Source organism: Polistes canadensis, unplaced genomic scaffold, assembly GCF_001313835.1.
Source record: "Polistes canadensis isolate GaletaPanama2010 unplaced genomic scaffold, ASM131383v1 scaffold_292, whole genome shotgun sequence".
NCBI lineage: Eukaryota > Metazoa > Arthropoda > Insecta > Hymenoptera > Vespidae > Polistes > Polistes canadensis.
In genome coordinates, this window is record NW_014569839.1 from 1 (window position 1) to 27,149 (window position 27,149).

The window sequence follows — 27,149 nt, forward strand, 5'->3', positions numbered from 1 at the left end:
GAAGAGGCTAAGGCCGAAGAGGCCCCCACAAATTTGTGGTATCAAGTGGGCAACTACTCAGACTATTGAGTTATTTTCAAAGGTTCAACAGCAAGTTCGAACTCTTCGAAAATAGCTCTCTAGTCATATTTTATATTTTATTATATTACTTTTTTGCTCGTCATTAATTTGTAATTGTAATTGGAGATGATGGACCATTCCATCTCCTTGTTACGCCAAACTCATCAATCAAAAGATGCACAAGTTTTTAGTTAGTTAATAGAGTCAAAACTATTTAGATTTGCGTTTTCTCAGATATTAAACTTAATTAACGTTCGTTAAACATTACAATAATTTCTCTTACCTTTTGTGTCTTTGAAATTTGTAACTTTGATCGAATGTTATTATATTTGGAATTTTTTTTTGTAAAGGACGCGGTATAAAAATATTACACAACGAATAAAATAGATTTTCTTTTTTTTTAGTAACGTAATATTTGAAGCTTTTCTATTTCTTAATTATTATATATTATAATATAAAATCACGCGTTTTTAAATTTCATTGTATGTAACGTGAAATAGAGATTCGATAAAAAAAAAATAGGGAATTAAATTTAAAAGTGCATCTGCTAATTTGGCGACTTGTATTTTAGGCTTGTGTTTATTGATTGTATGATTAATACAGTTTTATTTCTGTTGCAGGTGATCATCGTTGGATTTAACTTTAACCCTCTTCAATTCTCTTGCATTAGAGTACCTTAAATGGCTACTATTGAAAATACATATATACATGCATTTCTGAAGGCACATACACAAACATAAAATATAAAATTTAATTCTAGAAAATTCTATCAAAATATTTATTAAAAAAATAATTATCTTTGAATTAGTTTTAGGGTCAGTTGTCGGACGTATAACAAATTAAAATAAAACGCGTATTAGAGTTAGTGTTGTTCGCCGTATAATTAAATTTCGGTTTCGCGATAAGAAACTTATTTATAGTTTCTTATTTTCATTTATATTGCGTTATTAGATTCACGCGAGATGCATCACCATGATGCCATTGAGCTTCATCCCATTGAAGTGCATTGTAAGTATTCCTTTTTATTTACATTGTATTTGATAGGAATATTTTGAAGCCATCGCAGAACTTCTAATGCAAACATTACATTTCGGTAGACAGACACGTAAAGATTTTTTTTTTTATACTCTCAAAAATAATAAAGGCTTCTTTCCTTTTTAAGTTTAGGTCATAGACTGTATAAGACACGAGCATCATCCTGACGAATCGTTCAGACCCGTTATTTTTCATATTGCGTGATTAGGGATGTTACAGAGGGTGTTTAGTGACAACAAATAAATTTACCAGCTCGTAACGAGTCTACATGTAACATAAAATTTCACGCGAGGGTTAGCCTTCATTTTATCTCTATGATTCTTGATAGATAGAACTACACTTCCGGCGCGAAGTGTAGAATGTGAGGGTCATACGAAATTCATTCTTATTGTCTTTAGTAGTCTCACGAGTTTTTATTGTTTCAATTTTTATCGAAAATAGTTAACAAACAATTTTTATTTACGCTTGCAAATTAAATGTAGATCTGCTTTAATTCAGTTTAAACAATCTTATATTTAGAATTGAGATTTTTATATTTTATATATTTTCGTTCAATTCCATTTAATTACAAAAATGATATCTATAGAATTTATAGAAATGTAAAGAAAAATCGAAGTTTGGCAAGAAATAATCGTTCAGCTAATCGATTGTCTATACCTAATCGCAACACCAAGGGTTTCATTGTCCCAGCTCATTGTCAGTATACGTATATGCATGTATTCGATAAATATATACACTACAATGTTACGTTCGGACTTCTTTTCTAAAAAGATCGCGTTTCGTTATTCAGCGTACGAAAGGAATTGTAATTCGATATGATCTTCTTGTTACAAACCTTTACAATGCGAAGGGACACTGAAAAGAAAAAATAAAATTGAGGAAAAAGTAAAAATTTACTAGTCAATACGATTCTTTTAGACTTTATATTATTTCTGACGGAGAAATTTATGTTTATATTTTTATTAGAGATGCAAGAACCTGATATGTGACAAAAATAATATTTTTCCCAAAAATTTATTATCAATCCGTGGCTGCAATTTTTAATCTTGCAAAAATTAAATTATACGAACGCGTTAGGTAATATTATAGATATTTTACAATTTTTAAAACTATTAAAAAAAAACACAGCAGTAAAAATAAAACGTTTTTCAAAACATATAAAAAAAAAATGTTCATCTGCGCATCAGATTCTTGCGTACAAAATTTTGTGTTGCATGTAGATTTTATTTTATTTTTTTATATTATATATTATTATATTTTCAATTTGATTAATGTGTCAGTAATTATAATTATACACGGAATAGAAATAATTCTTGTATAAGAAAAGTATGAGAATAAATAGTAATAATACTTACGTTTCGTACACGTGGAAACAAGCATATGCTTTAAGAGGATTATAGAAATTGGTCTCCCTAATCTTTTGGCCGTCTCGTTCTAACAAGGGGGAATAAGCTAAACTATTTGCTCTAAAGAACCAATCAGCTATCCAGCTGGTTATTATCTTATTTTCTCGTGAATCGGATGCATCGTTTTAACATCTAACAGACCAAATATACCTGTCTAATGATATTTATTAAAAAACGATTCACTTTTGTCTCATTAGGATTCATTTGTTCAATCGACATATTCTCATTATTTTATGATTTAACGTTACTTCGTTAGATCGAATTCATAAGTACATTATATCGTGTATATCGGGGGATTTTATTTCGTAGAAACGTAATTGTAAAAATGGCAAAAAAAATGGATAGATAGATAGATAAATGAAATTGTCAATAAATTAAACTTTAATGATTTTTGTTCAATTTAGATTTTATTTTTAATATATATATATATATTTAATACAATTTATATATTTCATCTTACAAGAGAAGACTAGAAAGTTTCTTTGAAAATCCAAAGAAAATATATTCCATTGCTAATAGATAAGAAAAGCAGGTGGTGAAAACACTTCGTCAATGCGTTTTCGTCGATCGGTTGAAAGCTATTCTAAATCATAAATGAAAGAGCACCCACGTTGTGCCACGTGGAAAGAATACAAAGCTGGAAAAGCGTGTAGAACTACTAAGCCCTTAAATCAAACTATGTCACGTGAGAGTAAGCTTTCTAAGACCCCTCGCTATTACTATGTTTCCAAAGAAAATAAGAAATAGGAAAAATACAAAGAGAGATAGGAGGAGAAACAAACATTTTCTTCGTTTTCAAGATAGAAAGAAACAAGAGTAAAGCGAGATTCGTTTACAAATCGATGCGTTAATCGAATTAGAATAAAAGTATAGAGTGGTAGATAGGAGGTAGTGTTATCGACTTGAAATTGAATACCACCTGTCGGCTACAGGTCAAAGGTGAGAAAACCAGATCGATTCGAGCCTCCAAAGAACTTTGCCAAACCATGCGAATAAAACTTTCCTTTAATTTCCATTCATTCAATAAAAGCTACTTATACACACGCTTTATCGAGTCGAAACAAACAAAAAAACAATTAGAAATATTGATCGATTGTACGTGAACTCTCTGGACACTTCATTTTCATTAAATTATTCAAGAAATACTGTCTATATATATATATATATATATATATATATTATAAATATCTGAATGAACAACACTAGTATTTTTTTATGTACAAAATTGCAACATTACGTATTGGTCAACCCAATATTCAAAATGTTGATATAATTAAATTAGTTATTTTTTGTGTAATTATATATTAAATTTCTTGTATAACAAATCAACATTATAATGAAAATCTTGTTTATTTCTTTCAAAAGAGAATCACGCGACATATTAATATATATAATAAATAATAAATATATATATATATTTGCAGAATCGTAGAAAAAGCTTTTTGGTTTCATTAGATGGTATCCTCGACGGGCCAAAACTAAGTTGGCTTGCAATAATTAGAACGTGGCCCGCGTGGAAGGACGTGTAAAAGAGGGGTCGCACCTATTCCCAGAGCAGCAACCATAGGGAGAATATATCCCTTTAGGGCGCACGCGTGTTCACGCGCACGCGCCGAAAATTTCCTCTGATAACGGCGGGCGTCTCGACGTCGTTCAGTGTCGGCTCTGACGCCGTTAAAGCCGCGACGCTTTTTAGTGTGAGTCCACGCTGTCCGACTACTATATTTATTGTTCAGTTATTCGTTTTATTTCGTTATTTCTAGAATATCATTTTCATTGGTTTATTTGTTTCTCTCTCTCTCTCTCTTCTTTGTTCCGTTTCTTTTTTGTTCATTGATCGTCAAACGTTTCGTCGTCGCATAGAAAGGGACAAAGAAAACATGCATCGATTAATAAGCAGTTGTTGTTGGCAGTATCTTCAAACTCAAACGACGTTTTCTTCTTCAAATTCGCGGCAATCGATTTTTCATTAATTAATGTACAATGTGAATTAAAGAAAAAAAAAAAAGAAACAAAAAGAAAAAGAAGGAGAAATTATATTCATTGTGATTGTTAATTAAAAAGAAAATAATAAGATAACATTTCAAGGTAATATAACAATTCTTATGTTAAGAAAGTGTCTCTATTTCCGTTTAGTCGTAACAAATTTTATCAATCAATCAACTACGCGCGTTTCTTTTTTTTTTTTGTTATAATTGATACTTATATACTATTTAATAAATTGACGGTGTACGATTTTAAATGTTGCATTAATTATAAAAATAATTATATCCTGTGTAAGTTTATATATTTCATATTAGTCTTATAAAACGATTAATCAATTTTCGAACATATATTTTTACCTTCAACAAAAATTATCAAAAGGTAGTTCTTTCTAATCTTTTTATTTACTCTCTTTCTCTGTGTCTCTTTCTCTTTATCTCTTTCTATTCAATATCACTTATCGCATCGTTCATCGGGTTCGATTTATGCCCTAATCTTTCTTTCTTTCTTTTTTTTTTTTCTTTTCTTTTCTTTTCTATTTCCTCTTTTCTTTCCTTTGTCAAGAAATATTTCTTTTCTCACGGTGTATATATAGGAAAATAAAATAAAAACAAAAAAGAAACTTATTACATTAGAGAAAAGAGACTAGAGACACTTTCATGTTACGACACTTCACGCGATGATCTCTTTACACGCCATCGCACGTATGAATATACCTATGTAACAGCTGCCTTTTACGATCTTTTACATTTTACGATACCTTCGTAAATTTTTTTTTTCTTACCTTTATATTAATTCGTATTAGAGAAATAATAAAAACCGATATGATGAAAATATTCTTCTTCTTTTCTTTTTTTTTTTTTATTTTTTTTTTCATTCGACATTTCCATTTAATCAGATCAAAGAGAGAATGCAATGTGAGACTTTAGAAATGATAAAAGTACATTTTTTATAGTAACAACAACAACAACAACATCAATAAAAAAGTGATTGTCGTGATTGTTTGATTTGAAAAGTGTACCCATAGTCATGAAAGATCCAGTGGCGCGATTTTTCGCGTTTCTTCTTATTATTTTTGGGATCCTATTGTTAAAGAGGATATCACCGTCTTCAGGTAAGGAAAAAGAAGAAAAAAAATGAAATATGAAATGGATATAGTATAGGGGAATCTAATCTTCTGAATTATCATATACGATTAGGACTTTCACATAGGAGGGTTCTTTCTATGTTTATTTTTTTCCTTTCTCAAAAATGTTTCGTAGAAGAATTTTTGTAGAACTTGTCAAATGTAACTCAACGTTGAAATAAAACGAGGAACACCTGTGTGTATCCATATATATACATATATATATATATAGACGCACGATCGCATATATATGTATATGTGTTTACTATCGAAGCATTCGTCATCTATTTATCGATATTAACGATAATCGCGCTAGATGCATGATTAAACGTTATTTCACATCGTGTATTGTATGCAAAATCAGTATTTGTATTGCAACCCCCTCCTATCTCTCCTCATTCCTCTAGCAAGCTAGTCTCTTTTTTTATCTTTCATATATCCAAAGTCGTAAAACGTACTAACCTTGTCGGAGAATTGAATTTGCGTTTGATTAAGTTCTCAGTTCGTTTATTATAGAAAGCAATTTTATTATCGCGCCTCGATATAACTCGATATACATCATTTCGTTCATCTATAACCTTTTCTTATATTTCTTTCTCTAGATGGATTTAGAAATATCATATGGGTATATATATGTATAAAGATAATGTCATCGATAAAACGTTGACTATAAATGCGCTTTATGGCATTTCCTAACGTAACATTTCATTTGTATTCAGTTCACTCAATATAAGTTATTAAATAATGAGTAAGAGCTTTTATAAAATCGTTTCAAAAATTGTTAAATAAATAAAGAATATTCGTAAACGATCAAAATCGATGGGGAAAAAAAGATATTGGAAAATTATTTAAAAAGAAAAAGAAGAAAAAAGACTAATGCATTTGTACATACAAACGCGTCACGTCGTGGTCCATAATTGGAGGCTGCAACGAGTGGAAATCGTTGGAAGGGGGATGATTTCTCTCTCTCTCTCTCTCTCTTTCTTTTTTACTTTCTTTCTCTTGTAACATGTCGATAGGCTTAACCTCTTAGCTTTTCAAGCCGATGAATTCGCACGACGACAACACCAGATGCATCATGTTTTCCGAGTATATTATTCCGTAGCCGACTAATCGGATTATCCGTGACAATTAGGATTCCTTTCGATTCCAATAACCGATCGATTGATCCTCTTGCAAAGTCCTTTTCCACAATGATTGCTCCTTTCATTTTCCTTCTCTCTCTCCCTCGTTCTTCCTCTTTCTCCTGAGATTAAGCACTTCAATACGTCATACGAAATTCATTCAAGTACAAGTACGAAACATTTTCTTACGAAATCAATTGTTAATCGTGTATATTTTAATGTCTTGTTAGGTACATATAAAAAGTATGATGATTTGATCGAACTGATAAAAGGAATCATTCAGAAATTTTATCGATGCATATTTTGAATATCTTTTTGGCATATGCAACAAGTATTGATGAGAGTTACCATATACTAATTGTGAAAATAATTGTATTTTTATTTATTATATTATTTATTTGTAGTAGAAAAATTAGCAGAGATCAAATTTAGCACGAATATATCTATTCGTATAATATATTTTTACAATGTTTTACAATCAATATTTAGACTCTTACTTAAAAGTATATATACTTTTAATTCTTAAAACAAATTTAAAGTAAATTCTACAAAATTGAATTTGACCAATCATCAGGTGAGCTCAGCAAGTTTTAACGTCTTTACAAATACTCTGTCTTGATCGTCTATCTTAATCACGATTAACTTTCGGGAATAGATTGAAAAATCTTGTTCGTCGATCGATCCAATCGTAGACGACTTTCGTTTATCAACGCCTTCGGCGAAGTGCAGCTCTCGTTATTGATTTTGTAAGAGAGAAAAGAAAAAAAAGTGTACAACGTTGGTCGGCAGAAGGGCCAGTCAGGAAAAGGGAGCGTTGATGGCGGTCGCGATAGCGGTCTACGCACATACATACATTCATGCATGCATGCATGCATGCATATATATGTAGCTAGTATTGCTAACGGTTCAAAACGATGCCACGGAAAGTAAAGTTCTCCGGCTGCACCACCACCTTCCATTAACCAAGCAACCCCATCCTACACAAACTACAACTTCCCCTGAACCCTCTCCTTCGCTCTTATTATCCATTCTGAAACTGGTCAGCAATAGCAACAGTAGCAACGACTTTAGACCTTCTCGAGGGCAATTTTGCAATAATGCCACGCGAAGGTTGAACCCGTGACATTCGCACTTGACCGTAATCAGAAAACGCGAACGTCGTCCTACACGTTCATGTTAAAGTCGCGTGCTAGAAAAATCCCTCACGTGATTCGGGACACAACCATGATCGATATAGTATTCTTTTTATCGATTTATTTTATCTCGTTTCGTTTTAATTTTAACATAATCTAAGATTAATCGCGATATTATTACGAAATTTATCGAATAAAATTGATGGTATTACAAAGTTTTTACGAATAATCTTTATTTTTCCAGGAATACAATTTGTATATTTATACTTTCACGCGATTTCGGGATTATATACGATGAATATTTTCTTTTCTCATTAGAGTTTGAATAGGATCGATCGATATCAAACGATTGCAGTATTTAATTCAATTTTCAAGCAATGCTTACAAACCGAGACATCATTTTTCTTGATAAAATCTGGAAAAGTACAAAAAAATCATTGGTCCCATTGCATAATGTTCGTAACAGTCACGTATCAAGGATTAAAAGTTAATTCCTTATCCGGTTGATTTCGATCGTTGCTCGTACGTACATAACATACGTCAAGGAATAGGAATGGCCAACGAAAAGGGTTGTTGTTTCTTCATAAGGGGTAGTGGTTTCTGCCCTTCCTTTTGCTCGAATACCCCCAATGTCTTATTGGCTCGCGTCACGGCATCAGGCTTATCCATTGAACCGCTCGATGGCCTAGCCAAGCTAGCCTAGCTAGCCTAGCTAACCAGTCAGCTAACTCGGAAATTTCGGCATCGATTTCGCCGTCGTTAGCACTGCCGAGGTTGTTTATTTTGGCTAGCAGCAGCAGCAGCAAACGAGTGTCGGGTCAGGGCATCTGTTCTGCTAATATATATATATATATATCTGTCCTTGTCAATCTATCGCTATATTCAAGCCATCCGTATTTTTTTATTCTAACACCATTCGTCATTTTTTATCAAATCTCATAATCGCTAAATTAGTCTAGTTAGTAGTTATTTCTCTTCTATCTCACACACACAATTTCAATGTAAATTTTCTTACATACTTAATTGCATTTTATGTTGTTGAATTATATAATTAATTGGCACACAAATTATTTGTATTTAGATAAATGAATAGGTACAAAAGAAAAAAGTTGAACTAGGTAGAATTTAAAGGTGGATTCTAGTTTAATAAAGACGATTCCATTTTTCATCGAGTAGGCGGACACCTCTATTAAAGGACTCGCACTCGTACAAACTTGAACGGTCATACATCTATGTGTAAGAAGATGGAAGAAGAAAAGGAGGTCGATCGTAGTAATAGTCTTCGTTCGAATTATATTGATGGGTTTATATTGCCTGATAGGCGAGAGAAAATTTTCCGGGAGAATTTGCAGCATGAAAAATCGTATTAGATTTGCCGGATTTCTCTCTCTCTCTCTTTCTCTCTCTTTCTCTCTAAACATATATTCACGAGCGCCGCGCATACATCGTTCTTATATAGGAGAGCTTTATCTTTTGTTTCCACAGAATTGGTGCTGCGTTTCGTGCACGAACGATGCTCGTTACGGTATTGTTCTTGTCCTGTATGTATGTGTTGCGTTAACCGTTCCATGTTATGTATGTGGCAAGCAAATAGGTGTATACTAAAAACTGTTCATCGTTATTTTCATTTTTTTACAGAGTCTGTGTATGTGTGTGTGTATGTGTCTTTATTAAACTTTTTTTAAAGCAAAGATAGAATCGAATCAAATCTGTAATTAAAAGTGAAAAAAAGCTTTAATGTAAAAGGATACAAGATTGATATAAAATAAATCAGAGCGAAATAAGAGCTATTCGCGAAAGTGAACAATCGATGAGCTTTTCTTTTTTTTTTTTTTTTTCTCTTGAAAGACCGCTTGATAAACTCGAATCGATTCTATTCGTCTAAATTCCCTTATCGTTCTCTGTAACGTAAGTTACAGTCTATACATACGTATATGTATCTATATATAGATATATATGCTATAAATGTTACTATATATTCTTTGAGGACATTATATTTTTAGGTCGAAGTAAGCCGAATCCATAGAGAGAGGATCGATCGAATCCATAAAATCTGCAACATACAATAGGTGTCTTTGTCGATTCGATAAGACTCCCTTCAAAGAGTCCTTTATTGTAACATCTCACCTGATAGATACACAATATACAGCCAGAATTTTTCGTACTAGACGAAATACCGTAACAATATATACATATTCACGAAGCATGGTTACGTTCTATTTACACCCGATGGTTGGGAATAAAAAGTATGTAAAATTTCTACTCTCTTGAACAGGATCAAATATTCATATAAAAAAATTCAAGAATTCACAAAAGAAAACAAAAAAACAGGAAAAGATAACATTTTTGTGTATTTCCCGAATTAAAAAATGAGAAGGATGGTTTACTTTAAAAACTAAAAAATAACGAAGAGAAACGTGTCAAACACAGGTGTGTATTCGCAATAGTTTAACTCCGTTGATGTCTCTCTTTGAACCCGCATGTTCTCACATTACAAACACACGCCTATATATACATATATACCTGTACGTATCCACATATAGAAACATTCTCGCATGCCAGTTACTTGGTCGTAAATAATTAATGCACACCATTTCGCAGTAGCGTCGTGTCGGAGCGGGAACAAATATCGGTGATAAACTTGGTCAGTTTTTCGCGGTGATTACTTTTATTTATTTATTTATTTATTTATCCTTTTTTTCGCGCTCACTCTCTATATATATATATATATATATATTTTTATTTGGACAGAATTTCTTAATGCGCGTAATTAAAACGACACGTTCAAAATGATTACCACAGAGTAAAGAAAATATATAACATCATTTATTCGAGTTAGTTTTGCGGTTAAAATATTTTAGCGATACAACGTGATCAATTTATATTGGAAAGTTAATACTCGTGTTAAAGAGAGACACCGTATCGTGAATAATAATGAGAATTGCGAGAGCAACGATGTTTCATCGTTGTTTAACGATAGCAGCTATTGCTGCTGCTCCTTTGGTAAACTGGAACCGTCGCTTGTTTCCTTTTACGGAAAATTACTAACTTAACAGTCGTTATCTCGATCGTTGAATTTCACGATAGGGGTACTTACATTCAAGTTTAACTATTATTTTATACTTTGACTTGTCGATTTATCGTATCGGTTCATAAGTATTACGTTGTCATTTCTGTTGGAATGTTTATTAGCTTTAAAACATTGACAATATTTAATGATATATGATATAAAACAAGGAACGCATTATTAGGAACATTTATTATTTTTTAATTTTTATATTTTGAGATCATACAAAAATTAATAATAAACGTTGTGGTTGTTTTTGAAATATAGAAATGATTAAATTTATATACGTCTCATTTAAATGCAAAATACGCGAAAAGATAATTTAGATTGCAAGGACTTGTATTTCATTGAAAATGAATGGGTTGTAAGTAAATATTAGGTGTTAAATCTGTTCATGTCGATCAAAATTAAAGAAAGAAAATGTACGATCATGTACAATCGTAGAATTAAAGATCGCGTGCGACCACCGAAATCGTTAATCAAGATGGGTCTTAAAAAGCACTCTCATTCCCTCGAGCTCTGCAACTGGCGATTCATAATCAAAAAAAGATCTGGTGCATTATTTAAGTACCTGTATATATATATATATATGTTACCGTAATATCCGGAAATCCGCCATTGTTAGTAATTTAATTATAAATGTAGCATGTAAACTTCAAGAAATGTCAGAGAATGCAATGCTGTAAATTGTGCATCTTTGCAATTTCTTTGAAAAGTTTCGGTAAATATTTTTAATACTTTTAGCAAATGGATTTTCATGATTTTTATATTAAATTAAAGTACATTCTTTTGTCTACGCGTAGAATACTATATCGAGTTATAAATTTAGCATGTAAACTTGAAAAAATGTCAGAGGATGCAATGCTGTAAATTGTGCATCTTTGCAATTTCTTTGAAAAGTTTTGGTAAATATTTTTTATACTAAAAGTGAATAGATTTTCATGATTTTTATATTTTAAATTAAAGTACACTGTTTTGGCTACGCGTAGAGTACCTTTTCGAGTTATAAACCGAGAATCGATATTTTAGTAGACGTTATTCTGCGGATAGTGAAATCCTGATTAGGTCGACTTTCATGCTTCTCAGAGAAACGATCATAGAGAGAAATTCGAGAGAGATCCGTAATCTTATAATATAATTTATAAACATAGAGGATTGGTCGCGCAATATTATCTCGCGATATACTATCTCTTCTAACAAGTCGCATATAAATTTTCTTTAATATAAGAGATATTATTTTCTCTCTCGAATTATATTACTTCGTTATTTAACATCATATGCATAATTTTCATACAAAATGTAATGTTTCGAAATTAAAAATATAAATGAAATCAATGAAGTTTATTCGCGTATAGTAGAAGTAAGTAACAAAGATAAAATAATCTCAAAGGTAAACACGAATAACTAATATGTATTAGAGAAATGCAGCAAAGAGGTCGGTAATTCTTTGATTAGATTATTCCAAAAAAGAAAGAAAAAAAAAAAGGTCAACCCTTTTTATTTCCATTGTCCGTGTACTTCTTAATTCTCGACGACATCACTTCTTTAAGATTTATTTTTCTTTAACGTAAATCGCGCGTTTAAAGGAAAGACTTTTTTCTAGATAGAACGATTCGCATTTTATCGCAACGTTTTCATTTCTTTCTGTCTCTTTTATTTCTTTTATCTTTCTGCCTTGTTTCTCTCAGTCCATTCTCTTTTTTTTTCTTTCTTTTTTCGAGCACATAAATCTCGGGTAAAAAGGGCTCACAGCTAAAAGGGTTTCGCAAAGATTATTATGCAGGCGCAACTCCACGATTGATTTTTGTGGATTTCAAGCACCAACTTATCCTACCACTACACACCCACAAACTTCTCTCCTTCTTCTTTTTGCGATATATCGATCAGTACTAATTTATTTCTTCCCTCTCTCTCCCCCACCTTATCTCTACTTTGTATTTACCATTGTATAGGAGAAACGTGTATTACTGGCTCATTGCTTCGAAACATGCGAGTCTTCTTTTCTGCCCTTAACCTTCGAGCCAAGTGTTATTGCATCTCGCCCTCCTCCTCTATTTTATTTTATTTTGAACTTTTGGCAGCTGCAGTCAGTGACCCCGAAAAACATTGATGCATAGTCGTAGTTTTCAGTAAAACTAACAACTCTTCTTCTAGATCTCTTCTTCACATTTAACATCACTCATTAGATTATATTCTCCTTTTAAATATCGGTTTATGCAATTGAATTAATCGTTATTTAAATATCGAATTAGTTAGGATTAAAAATTAATATATTTATTTTTAAAATATTAGCTCTTTATTTTTATAACCAATAAAATTTGATTAATTTGCAGTTATATATTTCGTGAGACAATTAATTTTATTATAACATATATATAATAGAATTATTATGGCTAAAGGAACTACTTTTTTTCCCCCAATTAAAGCTCCACTTTTTTAGTATTAATAGACGCCTTCGAGAGTTTGGAAATATTAATTAGGTAAAAAAAAAAGAAAATAAGATAAAATTATTTTTCTTTTCTTTTTTATTCTTGTGTTTTTTTTTTTTTTTTTGAAAGGAAAATTCTTATAGGATAACGATTTGCGGTTTTTATCAAGAGAAAGAACTTTATTATTCGCTCGAAAAAATAGCTTACCGTGTTTCCAGTTATTTTTCCTACAGGATACGAGGAAAAAAATAATAGGAAAGAAAATCGTTTTCGTGGGGAAACAATTATTCGGTTGAAATTTTTTTCAAGCCTCTCTCGACTATAAATTTATTCTCGCAAAAGTAAAAAGTTCATACTTAATTATAAGCCCGATTACTTTATTTTAAGCTTTGTCCCCCTCCCCCCCCCCAAAAAAAAATAAATGAAGTTACATCAGTTTCTTCGTAAACGTTATCATATATTATAATCTATACTATAATATTTAATGACAAAAGAGACCGGTTATCTTTTCAATAACTCGAACGAACACGTTAGGTGACGTCTTAAAAGAAGCTCGTGAAATTGAATGCCACGATGAAATAGCTTTTACTCAACCGTAACCATTTCGTCGATAACTATTCTCTTTTATAAATGTGCCTTGTAAAACGTGCAGGCCACGAGAAACCCTCGTAACTCGTTGTGAGTGACGAAGCTTAGGGCTTTTAGATGAAGGTACAGAACGAAGAAGGGACAGGAGAAAGAGAAGGAGAAGGAAGAATATTAATGAAAGATTCTCTTCTTCGTTCGTCATTCCTATCAACGCGTTCTCATTAATCTAATAGAATATTAGGAATAAATGACCTTAAAATAACGCCTTGCAATATTCTCTTCATTCGTAATAAACCGAACCTATAACGATTGTGTTCTTCACTTATTATCTCCCCTATGTGCATTGTACATTTTCTGCACATATTTCATATTGCGAAATATCAAAATTCACGATTCACTAGGTGATATGATTAAAATGTTGTAAGATAAGAACGAAACGCATGTCCTTGTTGTAACTCGTTACGTCAGATCGTAATTTAATCTGATATCATTCGCAAAATGGAAAAGTCAAAGACATACTAGAAAACTATATACATACATACATATAGGTGAAGCGCAGACTTGCGACAGTCCCATAGGGCTTTCACAGGCCACACCCCATAACCCAAATACTAAAGGTACGTACCTACTAAACGAAGTATAATACAATGTTGTTAACGCGAATACCTTTTAATATACCTTGTAATACATTAACAAAGTTAATTAAATATTTTGTTCATCTAACGTTGTAATCGTTATTTGTCATATAGAATATATTTTTATGTTATACTTAAGAACACACCGCTGGATTGTTACGTTCTTGTTTGCCGGCTCGTGAATTTATGTTGATCGTTAAGAGAATTTTAAGAGAGTTTTGCCTATTAACGTAAGTCTTAGAGAATATAACGATAAACGCATTGTAAAATAGTATAACGGGGTGTCGGGAAAATGAAATTGATTTTCCATGAACGAAAGTAAAGTATAATGTGCATACCTCAAATGTAAATTTATTTTCAGCTAGTAAGTATAACAGATGGTTAGAATAAAAAACATATATATATATATATATATAGAATAAATATAATTTCAATTTGAAATAATATATAAACTTTTGAACATATAGAAATATAAATACTTTATAAAATGTATACGGGAAAAAAAACGTAGAACGTCGAAGGTAGTATAAAGATGGTATACACTTGGGTCCATGAAACGGACGATCGAATAACTCATTTAAAAGTCTAAATTCGTCGGTCGGCAAGAAACGACAATGGCGCGTGGTGGTGTAACGTCCCTCGGATGAAAATGTATATTTACAGCTGTATTTTTCAAGCATAAAAGATAAATTGTTCATGCAAATAACCATGAACGTTCCTAGAGATGCAAACAGTATACATCTTGATTATTATTTACTTTTATATTCAACCTAGTCTCTTTCTTAATTCATCTTCATTTTTTTCTTTTTCATTTTTCTCTTTTTCAAAAAAAAAAAAAAAGAAAAAATAAAAAAAAAAATTGTTTGCACGAGCAACAATTCGTTTACCTTTGTCATTGAATTCCTCATTAAATTCTATGTTAGATTTCCATATTATCCCTACTTACTATCATCCACGCGTACCTACATTACATGATTGCGTTTACTCCTCCAAGTGGAAACAATCTTTTTCTGCGGATTCATGCGGGACACGTCGACTATAGTTACATAGATATCCTTTGACGTGACTCGCATTGGAAAACTCGCAAAAATACTCGCAAAAATACTCGCAAAAATACTCGCTTGTTGCATTTGCCCAATAAATGCTTTTATTTTTCTTTTAAATTTGACCTACGTCACGTTCCAATGCTACTGCACTTTTTTTTTCGTAGAAGATCAATCGTCTTACTAAGCATAACTAATTTAAGTATTCAATAGATTTTCTTCTACATTTGCATTACACATCGAACGGATTTTAAATATTTAACATTTTTATATAAAACAATTATATATATATATATATATATATATTAATTATTATTAAAATCTAATTCTGCATTTTATATTTTATTTGAACGTTGACCAATGTAATGCAAATGTAAAGATAAATTGTGTTTAATTAAAAGATAAAACATCAGAACTCGTTCTTCTTTTCTATTTGTGCGATTAAAGTTTTCATGAGTATGCTCGTAAGGTCGCTGTCAGAAATTGTGTAGAAAATAACATAGATAGGAAGGAACAAGTGATGGAAGAAACAACACTCTAGTAACGCGATTATTTATTTATTTTTAATATCCAGAACTCTCTTGGATATATATATATATATATATGAAAGAAATAGAGATGGAGGTAGAGGTTACTTGTTTTTAGTTCTACCAATGCTTGAGTTGTATCACTAGTTCACATAACTTCAAAGAAAAAAATGGTAAAACAAGTATATGCAATATCTACTTAGGTACGTGCATTGCGTTAGATGAAATTTTGTACATTTAATGAAAAAATTTCTAATGTAAACGTTTACCGCGAATATAGAGTTCGTTTTAAATTGTAAGGGAAATAAAGAAAAAGCTAAATTTCTAAAAAAATACTTAATTAATAATTAAATATTATAAATATGTGTACGCGTAAAGAGATTAATATAAAATGATGTCCGGTACATCGACCTAGGAAAATAAAATGCGTTTAATAACCGCAAAATTAGTTTTTCATCGTAGACAGGATAATTTCCAGGTATATAGAGAGGTATATAAGCAACAAATATGGTATCCGCAACATTATCTCGTGGAACATATACTCTGTAAACATTAAACTAGCCATTTGCGTATGTCATCGAACCGCGACATGTGTTACCAAGCCCAGACTAACAGATAATCGATTTTATGCGATCTACTTGTAAGGATATTTAAAAAGAAAACATATTTTACTTCGTTGCTTACAGCCAGCCAGCTTTTCTAATAATTATTATTATTATTATTATCATCATTATCATCATCATCATCATCATCATCATCATCATCATCATCATCGAATGATGACGAAGATGTAAGAGACACTTTTAGAAATCGTAGGTGTGTTAAGAAGAACTACACGAATGCTTACTATGACATGTAAGCATCCTACATAAACGCAATTATATACAAAGACTCGTTTGAAAAATGAGAAACGCGCATTTACCTACCTAGTTCACTTCGCGTGAAACGTTTCCCTTTCAGCTTTTATTAACGACCCTCATTAAGCTCGTACTTTGTCGTTTCGCGAACGCCTACTTCGTTGTCGTTACCGGACACACGCAGTTGCCTTTTAATTAATAAAGGTGAATTATGTGATAGCTCGATCAGATGTTAAACGATGATAGATAGAAAAAGAGAGAAAAACACGTCGAGGGATATATATGTATATATATTTTTTATATTTATATATTTTTCGTGGAATTATTACGCGATGTCACAATGTTTCTAATAGTCGTTATTAATTATTAGAAGTGCATTTCTCGCTTCTATCGTTATTTAATTACTAGCTTTAAAGTGCAATCGTAAAGAATGATTAAGAGAATGTAACGAAAAGGAAAATTAAAAGGTAAACATGATTAAAAAGAAAAAGAAAAATAGAGAACCTACTTTTAAACGTATTGTATTCACATTTCCTGGATTTCGTATGGTAACTTTTTCTTGAAAAGCATTTATAAAAAAAAAGAAAGAGAAAAAGTAAAAAAGAGGACTTAGCAATCCATCGTTGATGGAAACGAAAAATAAAATCCGTGTACGCTTTGAAAAGTGCATCGCTCGTTCAAGAGAGAGAGAGAGAGAGAGAGAGAGAAAGAGAGGGGATTCAAGTCTAACCAAGTAGAATCTGTGAACATTTATTTCTATTCACGCTTCCAACACGCTCCAAACAGTCTGCGAATGAAAAACGATTCAGTGTACCACCGGTGGCTTGTAAATATTTCGTCGATGAAAAGGAAGCACGTTTTAAAGCAGTAGTGTATGTTCGAAAGAGTGAAATGGAAAGCCGCATTACCAGCAGCTTGCTCCTGTAGCAAGTCTTCTCGTTTCTAACGTCGAATAAACTCGTTAACAGACATCTTTCATACTAGTACTCAACGTTCAAACAAGAAGAGAAGAGAGAAGTATCGTCAATGGCGTTTATCCATCAAAAAATGTAAACCCCAGCGTGGAAATTTTCCTCGACAATGCTCTCCTCCACCGACAACAACTACTACCTTTTTTTCCTTTTAATTTTATTTTTTTGTTTTTTTTTGTTTCCTTTTTCTTTTCAAATTCTCCTTAAAAAAAAAATCAAAAAGAACATATAAATTAACTTCTTCTTTTTTTGTTCTTATTTCTTTTCGTACTCGTAATATCGAAGAAAGAAATACAAGGACAAAATGAAGAATATAAGAAACGAGCAAACGAAATTGGCGAAAGAGATGTGCTTAAAAAGTAGGCTATGTTTACCCTGGCTTTGATTAAAGTATCGTCCACCTTACTGGCGATAAAACTACCACGAGACTTGCGCCTGATTTGCGAGCCTTTTGTAAACACTCGTTCGCGTTCCTATGCGAACATTGAAACGTGACTCAATTAACCGTCCTGTTCCACTTAATTGAGAACACCGATTATTCCTATCCCTTTTTTTCCCCCCTTTTATTCATTTTTTTTTTCTCTAAGAAAAACGAAAGAAAAGGAAAGGGACAATTATATTTATTCGGACAAGACTATCGTCTGGATTCCTTTCACTTCATTGATCGATTTAATTACTGAATTATTTTCTTCCTCTCTTCCTTCCTCTCTCTCTTTCCTTTTCTTCTTTTTTTATCGAAGAAAAAAGTAAAATCACTAGAACAGAATTATTAGACTTTCTTAAACACTTTGAGCTAGCATTATATAAGTACAAATGATTGTTACCTTATTGAATATGGAACACCTTGTATGTACTTATATTACCTACGTACGTATATTCCGAGTTTAAGCTTTAGAATAGTTTATAACTCGGTTAGATCTCACAGAGAGGAAGAACAATAGAAACAAGCATAACATACTCGTCGCAAAAGAAGAAGGACCGCAAGCATCCTCGGGTTGTGTCATGTATTCCAGCCTAGGAATAGAAAATTAAGCCACCAGATTCTCTATCTAATCTGAATAGTTAAATCTAATGAACGGGGTAGGGCCATTTGCTTTGCTTTTAATGGGTAACAGTAATATAGAGTCTGACAATGTAATCATCTTTATGAATGCAGTAAGGTTTCAAGGAAATTTTGTTGTACTTTAAAGTTTAAACTCGGACGAGAATTCTTGTTCCTGACAAATTGCTATGTTTCATTGCGATCTTTATCGTATTAATATATATTTTTTCGTACAATAAATATTATATAATATACCAATGATTAATTATTCAACAATAAGAAATATAAATGTATTTCTATATGCAAACTTTATGGTATATATTATCCTAATCAGTGTTATTTTCATGGAAACTGTGTCACCTTAATTTTAATATAATTTTTTAATAACCACCATTCCATAAATTGCTTTTTATCTATAAATAATAGATTCTAAAATTGGCAAAGCAGAAAATGTCGACCTAGATGAGAAGAAAATTAGGTCAAATATACGAATGTAAATTTAGTTCACGGCAGAATTATAAAATTGATCGATACATCGAATTCTCAAAGATTTATTCATATTTCCTTAGTTTTTTACTTACGTACATGTATATATACATATATTATTTAAAGAATAATTACGTTAACTTGTTATAGGACAACCTTAACGAGGCCATAAGTTCAGCTTTTTTCTTTTCTTCATTTTTTTTGAAGATATATATGTCTTACAATACTTCCTCGCTATGTCAAAGAGGAGTTAACCTAAATATAGTGAAACTATTTTGGAGTACGTCGTCAGTTTCTCTTTCTTTCTTCTATAAAAGTCGACGATCGAAAAAAAGGAAAACTTATAAAAAGAAATATACCCTGGTCTACGTAAAATGTTTATCGACTTATTTCTCGTTAAAAATTAGTCTTTAAATTAAATAGAATTTTTTTAATTAAAAACGCGTTAAAATATTTAATAAAAATAATAAAATAATTGTGTATTCGTTTGTCTAGTAACATTTCTAACACTTTCAATCAAATGAAAACAGCAATATGTAACACTTTTTCTATGGAACACCCTCTATATATATATATAATAGTGATGAAGTGGTATAATAGTGGGGGATGTTCGAAGCATTTCGTTATTTACTGTCGCCACATGCAGGCAGGTGTCACGAACGTGATCTATGTCCTCGCGCAAGTAAATGTTCTCTAGGAAAAAGAGAGGAAGAAAGAAGAAAAAAAAAAAGCAAAAAGAGGTTGTATGTTAGTGCGTGCACCACGTATGTTTCTCTGTGTGTGTATGTGTGTGTGCAAATGTTTACGTGTGGTACGACAATGAGTAGGCCGACTTTTCACCAGGAAATATTTACACACGTGCACAGGACTAATAGTATACCTGAAACGTTCGCGTTTTACACCACCACCAGCAACCAGTTTTGTTTCGAAAGTCACGATCGATCGTAAATCCTTCCTACTGTCTTTTTATTTTCAATTCGAACAAATGACAAGGATCATCTCGTTATCTGTAAATAATCGTTCTCCTCCGAAAACAATTTTTATGTTCCCTTTTAAACAGATACTTATACATTCTTTTCTTTCTATCTTTTTCTTTTTTTTATGTTTTCTTTTTCGATTCAACAAAACACATCTTGAACAAAGAATTAGATTAATTAATTGCTTGATTAATGATCTCTATTGTGGTCGAGAATATGAAATATTGTTTGGATTATTGAATATAAAAAAGAAGTGATTAATTAATTTCGTTCAAGAGATACGCGTATGTTTAATATAAATATTAATGATTAGAAAAGGATATATGTATATATATATATATAAAAATAATAGATATCTCAGAATAATTTCTCATTCGAAGGATAGAACAATCTAATAGAATGTCTCATTCCATCTTCCATCGTCACGACGAATCAATTTACATCGATTGGGGAGATCCACAGGGGGCGCATAAAGGGTCTAAAGGAAATGAAAGGAATGGAATGAGAGACATGTTGTTAGTATAGATAGAAACATTAGAGTAGCATAGTAGAAAGAGAAAGAATAATAGAGAAGGAAGAAGGAGGAGTCTTTGAGAAGATCGGAAAAGGGGCTGCTGGTGACGAGTCCGTTGTGGGGCTACGCATATCGTGTTCATAGTGGTCTCTGTTTTCGGGAATTGTAACTCGATGTGAGAGACGCGAATAGAGGGTTTCCAGGTATAGTAAAACAACGATCATGGAAGTCTTGAAAAGAGAGGAAAGATCGAACAGATTCTCGCACCCTTTCTATTCGTACTCTTTTTGTCAACTATCCCTGGTGTGTATTATTCAATACGAAAAGGCAAAGTGAACAACGCAACAAACAACTATTATACCTCGAGAGTATACACACATGCTTTTCATTCAGTTCTCTTGGTTTTAAGCAACCACCACCACAACCAGCACCAGCACTACCTGTACCCGCTTAGTAATGAACTTCTTAATAGACGGTAGACGAACTTGCTAAAACTGCTTTAACTCGCTTCGTTGCTTCTCGTCGAGTCCGCGTTCGTCGACCGAATTTAGAACTTTGCCAACGAGAATACGTCGAACCTTTTATTCCTTTTCTTTTCTTTTGTTTTTTCTTTTCTTTTCTTTTGTTTTTTCTTTTCTTTTCTTTTTACCTTGTTTCCTGTATACCTGTATTCCAAATGAGATAACCGGATAACGAGTTGCTGCTGCTGCTGCAATTTAACGATCTTTAACGCTTTAAAAATCACTTTTTCGCAACTTAAATTTCATTTTATTCCCAGATGGTATCGCGTATCCAAGTTCTTCAAATTTTCATTGTATAATTTGCAAAATTTCTTTCTCAAAAGTTGAAAATTATCGTTACGGTTTCTTACGGGCAGAAAAAAAAATCTCGAGTGATCTTTTCTCGGCGTAGAATTTTAATCTAAACGGAACTTTTAGTCGATATCATCTCAAATAAATTATATCCGATCGTATCAGATATAAATTGTTCCTTCTTACTTTAAATTTAAATAGACAAATACGCGTCAAGAGAGTTGCACGTGAATTTTATATAAGACAAAAAAAAAAGTAAAAAGAAAAAGAAATCTCTGACGGTCGATCTATAATAAAATTATGATGTAGTTCATATACTTATTCGAGCATTAAAACGAAATTAAAAAAAAAGAAAAGAAAAACGTAGGAATTTTCTTAGCGAGATTTACGAGGCAATTCTATGTCTAGTCTCCTTCTAACGCATCCGACGCTTGAAGATGGATGATTCACACTATTTCGTGAGGCCGAGGAACGAGCTATAAATTCCACTGGAAGGCATACGAACAGAGGGAGGAAGAAACGTCGCGTGCTTTTCTAAAAATCGATAAGCGTGTGACCACTTACGAATAGAAAGAGAAAGATAAAAAAAGAAAGAGAGAGAGAGAGAGACTATCAAAAGTCGATCGTGAAACCAATACAATAATATTTTTTCGATAGCCGATTAGAAATCCACGTAAAATTATGGAAAACATTAAAGGGGTTGCTTTTAACCACCCCACTCTTATACTTGTCTCATGTAAATGCACCCTCGTCTCGCGTGCCACGGTGAATTTCCTAAGCCGACCAACGAAGTCGACAATTTCTCTCTCTCTCTCTCTCTCTTTCTTTCTCTCTTCTCTTTTCACCTGGGGTCACGTAAGTGTCGAAAACCTCGAACAGTCATAACGATGTGTTCTCCCTGCTTTTTAAACGTCGACGCTGCTGGTAAAGGCCATTAGCTAAATAATCGTGATCGAGAAAAAATTCTCTCTCTCTCTCTCTCTCTCTCTCTCTCTCTCTCTCTCTCTCTCTCTCTCTCTCTCTTACCGTCTCTATTCATACTAAAATGTCTCACGAGTTATAATGACTAAACGATATGCAAAAATTGGCGATTGTATCTTTGAAATGAAATTTCTTTTTAAAGAATTAGGAAAATTGTATTATATAATACTCTATTATATATTAGTATTATTATTATTAAATACTATTTGTATATTTTTTAACTTCATTTTTATTTAAGAGAAACACTATTAGTTAGAAATAATTTTTATATGCACGCGTATTATACATAATAACAAATTTTACTTACAACAATTTTTATTCTAGTATCGTTTAGGGAACGATAAAAGTGTTTTAAAAAAAAAAAAAAGAAAGTAGAATTGGTTAATAAACTTTGGTTTACCATAACCACAAATACACCTCAACGTGGAATACACAATTTATAGGAGTTCATAGGGTTTTGTGGGGATTAACGTTCAACGAGACGCCAATAAAGTGGGATCAGTGAAAGCTGTTGTCGAAGACGCGTGGACACAAATATCGTCACTCTTCTCTCTCTCTCTCTCTCTCTCTCTTTTTCTCTTCTGCTTCTTTCTTTCTTTATCACTCCACCATTAGAATCGCGTCTTTTATTTTCGTTCGTTGAAAAATTATGTTTCGTTTGTCCTATTTTTATCTAGTTCTTTGAAGAAATCCTGAAAAAAAATCTACGATTGAAACATTATTTTTATTTTATTCTCCATTTCCCTCTATTCTTTCTTTCTTTTTCTTTTTTTTTTAATTTCACTAGTATTATACATTCTTAACGGATAGTTTAATTATAGAGTAGCAGGGAAGAAAAGAAAAAAAGAAAAACACAAGAGATAGGAGGTGTTTCGAAGGAAAATAAAGAGAGAGAGAGAGAGAAAGATAATAAGAGCGTGATCTTGAATATGCAAATGATTCGTACGTTAAACACGCGAAGAATTCAACGTACGATATATTCACTTCTACTATACTAAGCCCGTATAGTCGATTATGGTTACGGACTCTTTCTGGACACTCGCTACTACGTATTGTTCTTTCGTATTAACATAGCTTTACACGTATTACGTGCGTGCGTGCAGATCTTTATTTCTTATATCCGACTTATATATATACAGGTGTATGCATATATGTGTTGGGTGTACGCGATGCATATGTTTGTCCATAGAAAGAATAGATAGTTCAAAAGTGTGTATGTGTGGCGTGTCAATGGTCAACCAGTTGTACAGGGCTCACCCACACCACCAACACCATCACCACCATCACCCTCCCTTCCCGAGTTTAACTCGAGTTTCGCGTGACCCACCCCTTTCCTGCCGCCTTTTTAAAGCCACCCTTATACTCACTCAGGAAGCATACTGAAACGATGTGCGGCTATATCGTACCTTAGCCAACTTTTATCGTACCATTTGCGAATCGCATATTATTTATTATTCCCTCGAATAATTTTATTTTAAAGACTCCCTGTACTGCTGTAAACTCGTGGCATGCTATTTATTTTTTTCTTGTTTTTTTTTTCTTCTTCTTCTTCTTTTAATTCGATTAAAATTATATATATATATATATCAAACGATGAATAATATTTGTTTTAATTTTGATTAGGTAACAATGTAGTTTGTATAAATAAACGAAACGTGTGATTTAAAAATCCCTTTTTTTTATATTTACTTAAATGAAAGTAATGAAATAAAAAATGCAGTATATAGTCAAATATATAATATTTGTTTAACCTATGTAAGCTTAAAAAATAGCCTGACATTTGTCTCGTGTTCATGCCTACTTATCTTTGCTTTAATCTACTTTCACGTACTGACACACATAATTGTTTAAAAAAAAAAAAAAGAAAGAAAGAAGCTCATAGATCGATGCAAACGTTGTACTTTTTTCCGCTAAGTTAGAACATTACGATATAAATATCTGTGATAATATATTTTATCTAGGTAAAATCGCGTTAAGATGGCTACTATACGACAACGAAGGGGTTAGAAATGTTCGAAGCGAAGGATCGTAAAAAAGCTCGTAATCGTTCCGTCTACTGGCACGCACGCAATCCTGGGATTAAAATTAACTGCCCCGTGTATATTGATTAAACGTTCACCTTGACACAAGAAGACCGACCCCGTGGTGATGGTGCTATTGGTGGTTCCTCGTACCGATGAAATACCAAGAGCCAGTGCAGTGGTTATTAAGACACCACACACAACCCCTATTACAAATTTTCTTCGAGGAAAATTTATGATTTCTTTCGTTTATAGGAACAACAACAGCATATTGGAGAAAAAGGGATTTAAGGGATTGCATAAGAGAACTCAAAAATCCTAAGAATTTGTATTCGAAGAATACATTTACAAAACATTTATTATTTTCTTGGTATAGTTGAATTTTTAATTGCGAGTAAAACTTTTGATAAGAAATTATTGAATAAAAAATAAAAATACAGAATTATATGTGCCGTTCAAACAAAAGGTGTATCGTTGAAGGTAATCAATGTGTTAATTGATTTCAATTAACACAGAATTCGAAAGGGTTGTTAATTGTCAATTACTTTTTTCTACTTTTATCAATAATTTTGTCTAGTTTCGATTGAAACGGTTTTTTCAAAGCGATTCGGTCTGAGGAATTTCTTTATTCGTTTGTCAACCGAATAGTAACTTCTCCTTTCCCCATATAATATCTTTTCGTGCTCACTACGATGAGAGGAAGAGTGGGAACGAATCTTTCGGAATATTTCAAGACATATTTTATTCAACATTTCGATGCCATCGGAGAAACGTACAAAAGATGCATCCGTAAGAAAGAGAGAGAGAAAAAGAAAAAGAAAAGAAAAGGGGTGGAATATCGTACACTTTGAAAAGTATCGAATCAGATCTTTTTAGTTGCGATTGTGTAGAAAGAATGCATCAGAGCTTTTCTCATTCAACTGCTATTCTGCTTTCGTAACTCTCTCTCTCTCTCTCTCTCTCTCTCTCTCTCTCTCTTTCTACCTAACCCTCGAGAAAAAAGGGGGTTAGGAAAGAGAAGAAAATCCGACGATTACGCGAGCTTTTGGTAGAAAAAAAATATTCTCTCGATTCGATTCCCCTTTCATATTTTGTATCTTTCTCTTTCTCTTTAAATAGACAACACACGTAACTACAAGAGCCATTCTCGTTTCAAGATTACCTTTAAAAGATCCCACTTTTTTTTTTTTAAACCGACGATATTCATCCCTCCCCTCCCCGACAGCATGTATATTCTATTTCCTGAAAGATTAAAGAAACTTTTTTACCCCCCTCCTCCCATTTCACTCGACTTATAAAATTTCACTTAAATCTTTTTTCTCTCTCCAACAATGTCATGGGAAATTTTATTAGAAAAAAGATTTATACGATATCATAGGAGAGAGATCTCTTCTTGTTAAATTCGAGTCTATTATTGTAAATTTTAAATTGCATTTGTTTATTAAAAATATATATATAATATAGAATAATATTTTATACGTGATATAACATAAAGTTTGTTAGCTTAAATAAATTGGTCTATCAAATGAAACGTTAATTGGAGAGAAAAATAAAGTTTGGAAAAATGATTGACAACGTTGAGGGTAAAAAAATTGGGCCTTGCCTGGATAGTTAGTATAGGTATATATTGATGTAATCATCAGTGAAATTTATCGAGTCAAAACGTTATCTAACCTTTCTAGTACTTTCCGGAAATTTGGTCGTATATACAACACCCACGCAGAGAAACGACAGCCAGTTTTGTTCGTTTTATCAAGAATTCATGATTATCCTCGGAGTAGTATTGTTCGAGCATTGATTCAAACTCAACCAACGTTTATTCATTCTCAAAATCCTATTGAAATTTCGTGCCAATCTTTACGTGCCCATCATTCTTCCTTGATTGATATTACTTATCATTGTGCTGACCGAAATTGGTGCGAACATTTGCTAGAGATCTCATTTTTTTGTTTTTTAGATCATTTCTTTATCTATTAATGTTATTTATCTCTTTTCTGTTCCAGCACTTTATTTTCCACAATCAAATTTAATACTGAGATTGCCTTCCTTGGCAAACAATAGCGCAAACTTTATTTCGAACGTCAAAATACTTACACTCAGAACATTAAGAAACGATTCGACTATACCGAAAAAAGCGAAATATCAGATTTCAACGAGAAATAAAAAAATAGCAACTCTCGATAAAAATACCAATACAATTTGGTTATCAACTCTTCCAGACACGAGTAAGTTTTATGAGTATTCCTTGTTTTTTTTTCTTTTTTTTTTTTTTTTTTTTTTGCAATGGGGGTTCTTTTTATCGGCAAGATTGCAGACAAGTTTGTAACATTTT

The 27,149-nt window shown here is 32.1% G+C and overlaps 1 protein-coding gene across 1 annotated transcript in view; it reads left to right on the forward strand.

The window, feature by feature from the left end:
* Positions 1-4,551: 4,551 nt before the first annotated feature.
* Positions 4,552-27,149, forward strand: part of LOC106791228 (proto-oncogene tyrosine-protein kinase receptor Ret) — a gene marked incomplete in the record, with an annotated part of 38,391 nt that continues 15,793 nt past the window's right edge. Inside the window, 3 exon segments of the mRNA XM_014756725.1 lie at positions 4,552-4,589; positions 5,440-5,598; positions 26,821-27,042. Of these exon segments, the coding sequence (XP_014612211.1) occupies positions 5,514-5,598; positions 26,821-27,042 (307 nt within the window).